The sequence below is a fragment of the Prionailurus bengalensis genome, chromosome A2 (assembly GCF_016509475.1).
Source record: "Prionailurus bengalensis isolate Pbe53 chromosome A2, Fcat_Pben_1.1_paternal_pri, whole genome shotgun sequence".
Classification (NCBI taxonomy): Eukaryota; Metazoa; Chordata; class Mammalia; order Carnivora; family Felidae; genus Prionailurus; species Prionailurus bengalensis.
Window position 1 is genome coordinate 37,101,360 of NC_057348.1, and position 12,882 is coordinate 37,114,241.

General features: G+C 46.6%; 1 protein-coding gene across 2 annotated transcripts in view; it reads left to right on the forward strand.

Moving 5' to 3' along the window:
* Positions 1–258: 258 nt before the first annotated feature.
* The window catches only part of MITF (melanocyte inducing transcription factor), a 225,243-nt gene continuing 212,619 nt past the window's right edge, over positions 259–12,882 (forward strand). Inside the window, exon 1 of one of the 2 annotated variants that reach the window (XM_043587920.1) lies at positions 259–557. In XM_043587920.1, coding sequence (XP_043443855.1) covers positions 454–557 — 104 coding nt within the window. In that variant the 5' untranslated portion in view covers positions 259–453. The remainder of the gene's footprint in view (positions 558–12,882) is intronic. The other variant, XM_043587919.1, reaches the window with a different exon arrangement.

Consider the following 12,882-nt stretch of genomic DNA (forward strand, 5'->3'; position numbering starts at 1 on the left):
ACGGTAGGAGAGCAAGGCTGAGGCCATTCTTATTAATATTAAATAGCCACGTCCGTATCCTTGAAGCAAGAGAGGAGAGAGGAGGGAGAGGAGCTGCTGACATTGACAATGAATCCAAACAGGAGTTGCAATAGCGGTGTCCACCACGTTGCCTCTGCCCCCGCCTGGCCTTCTGGGAGTTGTAGTTTTCACGGGAGCGGCTCCCCTGGAAAGCCGGGAACGCCCCGTCCGGACCGAACTACAGATCCCAGGCTGCGCGCGGCCGCCCGCCCCTCCCTCCCGGGTGCGAGTGTAAACTCGCCGCGCCGGGGCGGGTGGCCGCGCGCGGGCAAGCGGGCTGAGCTGGGCACTGCGCGGGGGCACACCGCTCGGGGGACCCAGGCCCCGCCACCTTCCCTCCGTCCCAGGCTCTGTTCTCACTTTTGAGCAGTGGAAGGACGGGAAGCGGGAGCCATGCAGTCGGAATCGGGGATCGTGCCGGATTTCGAAGTCGGGGAGGAGTTTCACGAAGAGCCCAAAACCTATTACGAACTCAAAAGTCAACCTCTGAAGAGCAGGTGAGTGGTGACAGCTGGAGGGAGGCGCGGAGCGCGGCTGGGGGCCCCGTGCCCCACACCGTGGGGCGAGGAAAGCCGGTCGTCCGGGCTCTGGGACAAGGACCCCGTGTCCTTGCCCGGGGGCAGAGGGCGAACTGCCCCCGCAGTTGGGGGGCCGCGTCCGCCCGGGCTGTGCGCCTCCGGGGGCTCAGTTCAAGTGCGCTGCGGGGGCGTCCCAGGCAGCCTACCACCGCCGGCCCAGGTGAGGGGTCCCTGGGCACGGCATACTGGCCGCTGAGACCGGGTGGGGGCAGGGGAGCGACCGGGCGAGCAGGTGGGGGAGGAGGAGCGCGGGAACCGGACGCTGTCCCGGTGGGAAGGAGAAAAAAAGAGTTTCTAGTGAACCTCTTTTCTGAAGATCCCGGCGGGCTGAGTACTCGGAGAGGGAGTGCTTGGGGTGGATTGAAACGCGGCGTTGATGGAAGCAATTAATTCGTTTGTGTCGCCTCCTCGGAGTCGGGCTCCTCTGGGAAAGTCCGCCCCTGGCCGCCTCCAGGTGATGTTTCCCGGAGCCCCGCCTCTCACCTTGCCCACCGGGGCACGGCGGCGCGGGCGGGTCGGGGGCAGCTGGTGGGCGTGTCACCTCGTTCAGATTAAACAACTCCCTGGGCAATAGAGTCCCATTCAAATCCAGGCCTTCCCTGGAGGGGAAAAAAAAAAGCCTCGTAACTGGAGGGTATTGGGACAGACCTGCTTGGCAGGGCCCCTGCTTGGCAGCGACACGCGTTTAATTTGCAGGGGAGTTCAAAAACTTTTTGGAGAGAAGTGAAGACACCCGCTGGTCTGGCGCCCCACCACCTCTAGTGCCCATTTCTTATGCTACCTCCGTTCCCACTCCGTTCTGTCGGAACGGGTTGGGTATCTTTCTTTCTCTGTCCGGGGCCGCTCCAGACATTTCCCGTGTTTACGAAGAGGGACATGGTCATTGGAGGTTGTGATAGTAGAGAAGGGTTTATGTCCACCCCTCTCAGTTCTGAAATAAGGTGAAGCTATAGCTGGAGGGTTAAGCAGTGCTTCTGCACACCCACCTCAAACCTTCCTGCCTGCCCCTCACGTGGGTAAAGTCAGGGTGAACGGACCTGGCTGGCAGAGGGGGAGGAGGGTTCAGTAATCAGGGTGAATGAAGAGAAGGACAACTGGCCGGGGGGTGAAGTAGTACATAGTCCAGTCTTTGCTTCTGGGGTGCACGGGGCTCCTGTTTGCTCTAGCCGCAGGCAGAGCCAGGTTTGTTTCCTTCGGGGCTGCGTCAGGACTCTGAGTCCAAGTTGGGGAAGAAAACCTGGGAACTGCGTATCCACTTCCCGGGGTTGCTGAAGCAGCCTCTTTGCAGTCGCTTCACAGTGATTGGAAGGAAATGCAGTTAGATGCCTACAAGCAGCCTTTAGTTGATGGTTTCTCTTCATAATGGCTGTTTTGTGTGTGAGAGGAGATTGTGTGTGTTGGGGGTGGGGGTTTTGAGTAATATTGTGTGAAGGGTATTGTTGGTTATGCTCATTGGGGCTTTATGTGCATTCGGCTGAAGGGACCAGTGTTTTACTGAGCAGTCTCTGCTTTTGCTTCTATAAGCAAATGCTTACATGGCCAGAATGAGGGAGTGAGTGTTTGAGTGTGTGTCTGTAGTCCTGAAAGAAATGAATTAACCGGACTGTTTGGAACATTTTTGATGGGAGCTGATACATAACATTAAATGAGTTTGAGAGAGTGAGGAAAATACCATCTGGAAAAACCCAAATGAGTGCCATGAAACTCATGTTGAAGGATTTGGGCCTGTTCTTTTTCAGAGTCGGCAAAAAATTACTTGCAAGGGTGAGCGTCCTCGGTAGCTAGCTAGCATGTGTAAGGAAAAATGTGGCTACGTGGGAAGCAATGGCTTCACACGTTGAAGCTAGAAACAGGTGCGGGACAGAACCGGTATGGAGAGGAATGCTAAATTAAAAAAGTTGTTGTAAAACTTGTCTGTGGAGCAGACACATGCTCTTTGAAATAAACCAGTTAAATAAAATCTGTGAATAAATATATGGGGTTGGCAAAATTTCCCTATACTGTTTTCCACAGTTGTCTAACTTATTGTCATCGGCATCTGTTGTGTGACTTTAAAAGGGCTACATGTTGTTGGGGGCCTCCTCATGGCTTTTTGTCTGAAGTCTTTGCCAGGGTATCTCCCTTCTTGTAAGTCTTGGTTGGAAAAAGTAGAATTTGAAAGGTCAAGACTGCTGTAGCCATTTCGTCTCTCAGTATACTCCCTAGATCGTCTCTTGGAGTTGAAAATATGTTCAGAATCTGCCCACCTCTCGGCAGGTCCCCTGCCACCACTTTGGTCCAAGTCCTCACCAGCCCGTGCCAGGGTTATTGCGGTAGCCTCTTGCTTTCTACTGTTACCCCTTCTGGTGGATTTTCTATGTGACAGCCACAATGTTCCTGTTAAAATTGGTTCTCAGGCAGGATAGATATCGCTGCCCTCCCCAGGGGTCATTTGACAATGTCTGGAGAGATTTTTGGTTGTCAGAATGGAAGGGTGTTGGTACTGATCTTTAGTACATAGAGCCCTGAGATGCTGCTAAACTTTCTGTAATGGACAAGGTAGCAACAGAGAATTATCTGGCCCTAAACTGTCACCGCTGAGGCTGAGAAACTGTGGCTTAAAACGTGCCACATCATGTCGTTCTCTGCTTAAAACTCTCCAGTGGCTCCTAGTTTCAGTAACACTCGAGATCCTTTAAACGGCAAAAGGCAGCCTGTATGGTCAAGTTCCCTGTCAGCTTCCTTGCTGTCCCGGAACACTCCGGGCTCCTCCACCGTAAGGCCTTTGTATGTTGTATTTGGCTGGCGCCTCTGCCTGGACCATCCTTTGCCCAGAGAGCCACAGGGCTCACCACCTCACCAACTTCAGGTCTTTTAATATTCCTAGCAGGCCTACCTTGACCTCACTAGGTACAGTCACTATCCCTCCAGACTCTCATCTTCCTTGCCCTGTACTATTTTTTCCATTGTACTTCTATTATAACCGACTCTCATTTCTACTATGTTTATAATAGGTTCCTCCACGCTAGACTGCCAGCTTCAAGGGAGCAGAGATTTCTGTCTGTTCCTTGTTTACTGTTGTGTCCCTAGAGTCTAGAGCAGAGTTTCTCAACCTCAGTGCAATTGACATTTCATGCTGGATTACCCTTTGTTGTGGGCACTGTCCCGGCCATTGCAGGATGTTGACCAGCACCCCTGGCCTCCGTCTACTAGAGGCCACTAGCGCCCTACTCCCAATTGTGACATCCAGAAACGTCTCTAGACACTGCCAAATGTCCCTGAAGGGTACAGTCACGCCTGCTTAGAACAATTAGCCTTGAACATTGCCTGGCACGGGAATGATTTGTTGTTTGAACAGGTGTTGCTTTCTCCCTTAGGAGTCCACCCAGGACGGGGTGCTTGGTTCTGATTTTGCCTTCAACCTGGCGGCCTTTTAAAGTAGGTATCCATCAGGGTCTCTCCAAAGTGGAGATTATATATTCTTCATTTGGGCTGAGCTCGGATGTGCAGGTGTTTCATGAGGAAAGACACGTTTTCATTCCTAACCGAGACCTCCTGGCCTTTAGGAGTGTGAGGCTGCTGGAATTAGATCACGTGACCCTCCTTTTGGTCATAGTCACTGGCAAATCTGCAGTGGAGGAAGACACACGATGAGGAAAGGTTCTAATGAAGAATTGTTTGCAGTGTGGTTCCCCCAGCAAGATTTTTGAAGCCTCTGTGTGTTCTCCTGGGAATGAGCTCTGAATGGTGGGCGGCAGGGGATATGTGCCGAATTTCAAGGGTGAACCCAGAATTCACACGCTGATGCAGTCACATCAGGGAAACAAATGTGGAGCTGTTAAATGAGCTCCTATCAGTGTAGGCACTCTCTCTAGGTCTTTGGGACCTGAAAACAGCATTTTATTTTATTAAAAAAAATTTTTTTTTTAAGTTTATTTATTTTTGAGACAGAGAGAGACAGAGCATGAACAGGGGAGGGGCAGAGAGAGAGGGAGACACAGAATCGGAAGCAGGCTCCAGGCTCTGAGCCATCAGCCCAGAGCCCGACACGGGGCTCGAACTCACGGACCACGAGATCGTGACCTGAGCTGAAGTCGGACGCTTAACTGACTGAGCCACCCAGGCGCCCCTGAAAACAGCATTTTAAAACATGTTAGCCTCTGTCAGGTTTATGGTCCTCTTATTCGATTGACTGGGTGCACAATTCTGTGGCTTTGTACTTGCTAATGCCCTTTTCCTGGACAGACTTCAAACTTGGCCTAATCTAGTTCCAGTTTCTTCTGTCAGAATTTTAGTTATGTTTCAGATAACTGTTGTTTAACTTCCTGCAAATTAGAAATGGGAATGAGGGCAAGTCTTGGGTTTATTATGGCAGGACAGGATACAGTGGTGGTTTCCGAAAGCTGATTCCTGGAGACATGTGTGAAGTTTTCACAGGTTTGTGGTGAATGAGAAAGACAACAACTGTTGTGTCACACGTGCACGTACACGTGTTTCGGGATAAGGCCACTGCCATTTCTTGGATTTATTCTGAGAGTTTCTCTCCTGTCTTCGTAGTAGAACTACCCTTTCTTTTATGAAATGATAATCCATTCTTGGCAAAACACAGCTGTCAATCTTTTACTGGTTTCTGAGAGTTTTCTTGATTTTTCTGCCAGTCCAGTCTGCAGGGAATTGCCAGCATTATTCTGGCATCACTGTCCCCAGCTAGCTGAGACCTTAGGCAGGCTGGGTCTAACTAACTTTAGTTTCCTCATCTGACAAATGGCGGCCTGTGTCCTAAGGGTCTTAGGAACATTCACTGTCACGTTGACTGTGGAAGAGTATTAGCCTGGTGCCTGGCCCATAGTAAGGGTTCAGTAAAATGTTAGCAAGTGGTGTTCTTGGTGTTATTTCTTTATTACTTAACAGTGAGTCCTGACATTCCATGAAGCATTTGCATGTGGTTGTCCTTGGCTTTCTATCTTAAGGCCAGGGTTGTTCGTGAACAACAACCGATCTCCTAATGAATACTACTGCCACCTAATGTTTAGATTTTTTTTTTTTTTTTTTTTTTACATTTTATATTTTTGATCCAACCCATAAAAATTTATGCCGGTTAAAAAAAAAAAAAGCAATTGTGGCTTCAGTACCTACAGAAAACTTCATATTCAACATGTGTCTGTTGAGCCCTGTGCAAACTGCTTGTGTAAATTAATACCAGTAAACGTAGCTAACATCTATTGAGCATACATCACGTGTCAGTGCCTATTCTACGTGTTTTTATGTGTGTGAACTTAATATTTGCACACCTGTGAGAGATGATAATGATAAGTAACAACATTAATGATCTTAATTATATTTTTAAAACGGGTAATTCTTAATGCTGTGCTTACTACCTGCCAGGACCGAGTCTGAATATTTTACTTGTGTTAATTCAGTTAGTTTTCACATCCACCCTGGGTGTCTGTGCTTTTATTATTCTTATTTTCCAGAGGAAGAAACCGAGGCATAACAAGTAGATGGGCCCAGGTTTAACCTGAGGCCATCTGGTTCTAGCCCCAGGCTCTTGTCCACTAGCCTGTACCTCCGTGTAAAAGGCACTGTGCACGACAGCAGAAATGGAGAGGAACATCATTCTGCATCTTTTCCAGAACTCTCAGTGGGTGGAGCACCTGGGGGGCTCCATCCGTTACGTGTCTGGCTTCAGCTCAGGTGATGATCTCACAGTTCATGAGTTTGAGCCCTGCATCCGGCTCACTGCTGTCAGCACCAGGCCTGCGTCGGATCCTCTGTCTCCCTCTCTCTCTGCCCTTCCCTGGCTTGTTCTCTCTCTCCAAATAAATAAACAAACTTAACTTAAAAAAAAAGTCTCAGTGGGTGAAGGAAAGAACACATGGATCCAGCTAACCATGCAAGACAGAGTGTGACCTCGTGGGAAGGTGGGCATCAACAGTGGCCATTTCCTAGAGGACGGGAAATAGGAGGCCAGTTTTGTGAACGAGCAGGGCTCTATGAGTTTGGCCTGGAAGTTCAAGTAATACTCAAGCATATTTCTCTATAACATTAAATAAGATGTTAGACACCCTGGAGGACATATCCTAAAATAGACTTCTGGGGGTTTTGGTTGCCTTTTAAATGTTTAAGCAGACTCTCAGACCTTCCTCACGGTCTGGGAGCTCCTGGTGGTGTTAGAGACCGGATGCACGTGAACAGGTTCAGAGGGGGCCGTCCTGAAGTGCTGTGCCCAGGGCTCTGTCACTTAACTGTGACGTGTGTGTTTGAGACACTTAGCTTCGAGTAGCCTCAATTTCCTTACCTGTAAAATGGGGCCAACATACTATTGGTAGAAGTTTTAATTTTTAAAAAAAAAATTTAACGTTTATTTATTCCTGAGAGGTGCGAGCAGAGGAGGGGCAGAGAGAGAGGGAGACACAGAATCCGAAGCAGTCTCCAGGCCCTGAGCTGTCAGGGCAGAGCCCGAAGCGGTCTTGAACTCACGAACCATGAGATCAGGACCTGAGCCCAAGTCGGATGCTTAACTGACTGAGGCACCCCTATTGGTAGAAGTTTTGAACTGGAAATAGAATCTGTAAAAGTGCTTTACAGAGTGCCTAGCACACATCGGTAATAAAACTCCTTCTTTTCTACTTTACCACGGTAATTTTTTCCTTCCTCATAACAATAACTAAGAGGCAATCTCCGAAGCAAAAGAGGCAAGATCGAGGTGCCTCATGCTGGCAGATGTTCAACTCTTCTTATGCAAATTAGTTTTGTGGTATGATTAGATGGAAAATTTGATTAAAGTGGATTCTAAGTGTTGGTTCTGTGTGTTATTGGAGATTTCCCTTTCCTGAGTCCTATTTATAGCATTTATTTAAGCGTGTGTGTGTGTGTGTGTGTGTGTGTGTGTGTTTAATTCCCTTTGAGTTCTGCGGTGCAGTTTGCACAGGCTGATGTTTATATCTGCTCCAGTTGTGCAAGAAGTGGAAAATATCCTTTTTTTAGAACAGGTCACATGTGCTTACTGTCAGGAATAGGACCTCAGTGTAAAAAAATGTATCTTGGGACAAATCAAAGTTACTAAATTTCTCCCTCCAACTGCTTTGTTTCAGAACTGGCAGTATTAGGATAAATAATAGGAAAAAAAAAACCTACTCGGCTATTTTTTTTTGTCATTTTTCAAGGACAATAAGCAAGAATTTCACTTGTTTTGTGTGTGTGTGTGTGTGTGTGTGTGTGTGTGTATGTGTATGTGTGTTTGTGTGTTTTAAATATAAAATGTACTTTGCTGTTATGTCCATCTCATCAAAGTAAATTGTAAAAATATGTTTGACTGCTCTCCAAATACACATAATTTGGAGAAAATAATCAAGAAGGTGGGTCAAAGATATTAAATGCTGTTACTACAGGCTTTTGATATTGTAAAGTCAAGTTTGCAGTTTATACGGAGGTTTTTGTGAGTCAAGTGAACATTGTGTACTCGAGGTAGGGCAAGAGGGAGTCATGCAGTCTGAGTCTTGATGGAGGCAGATGGAGGCTGAGGGCAGGGAGCCGTGTAAGCAGGTCTGGGTCTCTTTTCCAGTTCCTTCCCCCCTGCCTGCGCTCTCTGTTCTTCAGGATTTGGGGAGAGGCCTGGGCTCCTCATTTCTCTAGGTTGCTTCTTAAATGTGGCTCCCTTAATTCTTTGCTACATCATTGCCTCCTGTGGCCCTCTATGCATGCCACAGAGAATAGAGTACGCCTTTGTGGTGTCCACACGAGACATCTGTCTTGAGATTCAGAACCGTGAGGTTTTTGTCTTCAAGTGCCTAAATTCCCAGGGTTCTCAAGCCCTGTTGCAGATGGTAACCCATTGGCTGTTTTCCACCTGAGTTGGAAGTTGAGCCAGGGGAGGAGTGGAGTAAAGGTGAGAGAAAAACCCATAGGGAAGTAAGTAAATGGTACCTCAGAATCATGAGGGCCCTGGTATCCTCCCCAAGGTGCATCGAAAACATCCCTCGGTCACTTTTAGCAGGGGCAGTAGAGCTTTGGGTCAGAAGGACCTGGATTTATTTGTGTTTTTTTTCCTTTTTCCCTTCTCTCCCTCCTTTCTCTCTCTTCTCACAGCAGTTATTTATTAAGCGCCTCTGGTATGTCAGGCTCTGTGCTGGCCAGAGGGGATCAAAGGTAGAACCAGATAGGCAAGGTTCCCACTACCATGGTGCATCCATGTTGGAGATGCGAACACAGTTAATGATGTGCCAAATAAATGCACAATATAATTTTTGTTGCTGAAGAGGGAGTAATTGATACAGTGTGATTAGGAAACACAGGGGCTTTTTAGAATGGGTCTGATATCAGGAATCACCTCGTGGAGGAGGTGATTTTGAGGCAAGGCTTGAATGCCTGAAATAAGTGTGCAAATCTTGGTGCTTCCCCTCCCTAGCTGTATGACTTTGGACCAGTTGCCCAATTTCTTTGAATCTCAGTTCCTTCTTTTGTAAAATGGGGCAATAACTACCTTATAAGGCTGCTGTGAAGATAAAAAGTATCGCTTGTAAAGCATCTAACATTAGGCTTTACCTTATAGGTGCTCAGGGAGATGCATTGGACGGGTTTAAGGTCATAAATTGAATAGTGGAGAAAAATACAGACGTTAATCTTCCCTGCAACTGTTTATAACTTGGTTTTAAGTGTTTTCCTAATGTTGAGTGAGTCAGAGATTTATGGTTGTCTCTATAAACCTACCCTCAGACTGAAAGTGGAGATGGGTCTTGTTCTTTTTATTATCCTTTTTTTTCCCTCCGGGATCGTCTTACTTGAGTCGTCCCCTTGCTCTTCTCACTGTTGTCACATTGAGATTATTCATGTTTGACCATGCTTTCACGTAGGAATAGTTTCTGGCTGGGTTTTGAAGTAATATTTGGTATATAGGACAAGTCCAAGGGCTCTTGGAGAAAAACGCAGAGCTTAAGATTCATTTAAGAAAATACACACGCGCACCACAACCAACTCTTCTGGAACTCCTGACTCGCAGTCCTGTGTTTTGACCCCTAGATCATGCTTCCTGTCCACACTGAGGTGAAAGGAGCCTCTCCTCCCACACAGCACCTCACAGCTTTGGTCAGTGTTGACATCTACAGGCAATAGCGTGTGTTTTTAATTCAGCAACTTAAAACGAAAATCTTCAAAGCTTTTGAATTCCAGTAGCTGCGTTCTTTGATTCAAGTACCCATGGAGTGGTGACTTTTAAAAGGAAAACTCCTGGGTCATGTGAGAACAAATATTTTAAATCCAAATGCAACGACTTACAAGTCTGTGGAGTAGAATCCTGTTCTTCTATAAGAAAATTGTGGGTTGTTGAGCAACTTCAGGAAGGCATGTGTAGCCTTCACCCTCTCCACCCCCACCCCTTCCCCACGGTGGGATAACTTGCTGAATCATTCACATGCATTTGTCTGTTTTCCTATGTGATCAAGGGCAGAATGGGAAAAGTGGTGGTCGCCGCTGTTGGGCATGCGTAACTTGTTTTTGTAGAACACGTTTTCTCTCTAGGAGGCTTAACTTGCGTCAGTGAGAAGAAGGTTTGAAGCAGGGAGGATTCATTTATCCTGATGGCTGACATTATATATGAAATTATGGGCTGACAGATAGGACTGCTATGTTGACTTCAGTACCTTTATTATAAAATGTTCCTAGGTACTAACTGGTTTCAAGAAGTATGTTTTTCAGAACATACCTTTTATTTTTCTAACTGGAGATTTGAACGTTGGTGGAAAGAAAAGGAAAGATGATTTTCCTGATTAACTTGGAACCTAGCACAGTCCTCACAGAGCCTACCAGAGGACCTCAATGAGATATGGCCATGCTGTTCGTCTTGCATGCATCTGTCCCAAGCAGCTGGAGGTAGTACTCTAAAATTGAGTCTGTGAACAGACACACAGATATTGTAACAATCCCTTCTCCATCAAAAGAACTGGGTACAGTTTTGCTTTATTTTTCAGCATTTGAAGTTTTTCAATAAAAGATGGAAAGGTACTATTTCAGGGTTAGCTTTGCTTTATTGTATTACTGAGCCTGCATAACAGCCCCATCTAAATTTAGAACATTGGCACCTTGGCCAGTAGAACCCTTTGCAACTAATTTATAATGTTTTTGGCAGAGAATAGCTATGAATAAACATGAAAATAGTATTGGCCAGGTAGGGTCATTTACTTTCAAGAGAAGAGGATGACACCAGCCAGGCGTTCTTGAAAATTCCCTTTATTTATTTTTGAAGGAAGAGCTTGCGGTAGCTTAGTAAAACAGCCTCTAAAAATATAAGCAACTAGTGCGATTCCTGGTGACATTCCAAATAATAGCTTGTCCATTTGCTGCAAGGAAGCATGCCTGGAGAGTCACTTGAGAGATTGGCACTGGCTTGTGTATTGGACGATTGGTGTGTGCAGACTTTTTGGAACCATACCTTGCATCATTTAGCAAAGTCATTTGTCCACTCATCTTTGGGTAGATAAACACTAATAATGTTTTATCTAAGTAAATGCTGTGTGTGTACGTGCTAAATGATGGGATAATGGAACGCAGCTTTAATGACACTGATTATGTATGGTAGCTTTAAATCTTTGTTGATTCAGAAACGAACAAGAAGGTTTGATGGCTCTTGCTTGGTCATAGCATCATAATCACTGACAGGCACAATTTAACAGTGGGAGGCTGAATGGCAAGGACAATTAATTGGGGTTTGTTTTTGGAGTCAGTGGTACTGACTGGAGTCAGTCATTTCTGCTGGTCCAGTGGACCCCTCTTTCTCACACTTGGGTTCATATACATGACATCTTTCTAATCACTTCTCACTGGCAGCCAACTTCCCTTTCTTTACGTGTTTCCCCTAGGGGACACTTCTTCTGCCTGCCCTTAATCTCCTTTCCAAATTCTTGCAACAATCCCTTCCCACATGCTCAGCCCATACTTCAGTTTTCTGGCTCCGAGAGTGGAGGATTTGCCACAGGCCCGGCCACGTTTCTTTTTCAGGGAGACTGGTTTTGGGGAGGTACATGTTGACTAGTGAAAATGAATCCCAGGGTTTTGCTAGGGTGCTAACAGAAAGAGATTCTCCCTTTATTTTCATTGATCTTGAATTTGGGAAGATGTCGAGGTTTAGAATGAAACCATACCTTGTAGACAGAGAAAAAACAAGTTTTTAAATTAGGTTAACTTTGTGACACCTGGGTGGATCAGTCGGTGGAGCATCTGGCTCTTGATTTTGGCTCAGGTCATGATCCGAGGGTCATGGGATCAAGCCCCACATTGGGCTCTGCACTGGGTGTAGAGCTCGCTTAAGAGTCTCTCTCTCTCTCGGGGCACCTGGGTGGCTCAGTCCGTTAAATGTCAGACTTTGGCTCAGGTCACGATCTCACAGTTCATGGGTTCAGGCCCCGCATCAGGTTCTGTGCCGATGCTGGAGCCTGGAGTCTGCTTTGGATTCTGTGTCTCCCTCTCTCTCTCTCTGTCTCCCCTTCCCCTGCTCATGCACCTGCTCTCTCTCTCAAAAATAAATAAAACATTGAAAAAAAAAAAGATTCTGTCTTTCCCTCTGCCCCCTCTCCCACTCAAATGGGCAGCTTGACAGGCAGCTTTCCTCCACATGGCAAACCAACTACTCAGTCTCCTTCCATCTTCTGGTTTTCCCGTTGCCTAGGGCCCTGGAGTCTTTTATGTCTGGTGGTAGAAAGGAAAAGAAGAGAAGGCATAACTAAGGTCCACAAATGACAAGCATCGCTTTTGCTCAAATTCTATTGGCAAGGACCAGACTCACGTCTTTTTCTGGTTACAGGGGTGGGAGCTGGGAAAAACAGACCCCAGCTGGACAGCGACACCTCTGTGCTAGAAAGGAGCATACAATTTTGGTGGATGGCTAGCTATCATTGCCATGATCCTGGTAGGAGTGTTTTCACCTCTGGACCAAGTTAGGCCTCTCCTTGGAGTCTTCTCCAATTAATTGGGTATTTAACCAATAAGTTCCTTTTCTAAGTAAATATATTTAGTTTGGAACTTCTGCCACCTCCATGGAGACTGTTCCAGCTTATGCACTGTCTGAATCCCACCTTTCTGCACTGCTTCCTATTCCACATTTATTGAGCAAAATCACCACCCCACCTCCCCACAAAGCAAGACATCCACCACCACTACCACCTGAGTGCAGCAGTTTTCAAAATGTGACCCTCAGGCTTGTTAGGAATGCAAATTCTCAGATTCCACTGCAGACCTGTTGAATCAGACATCAGTGGTGGGACCCACTTGTCTG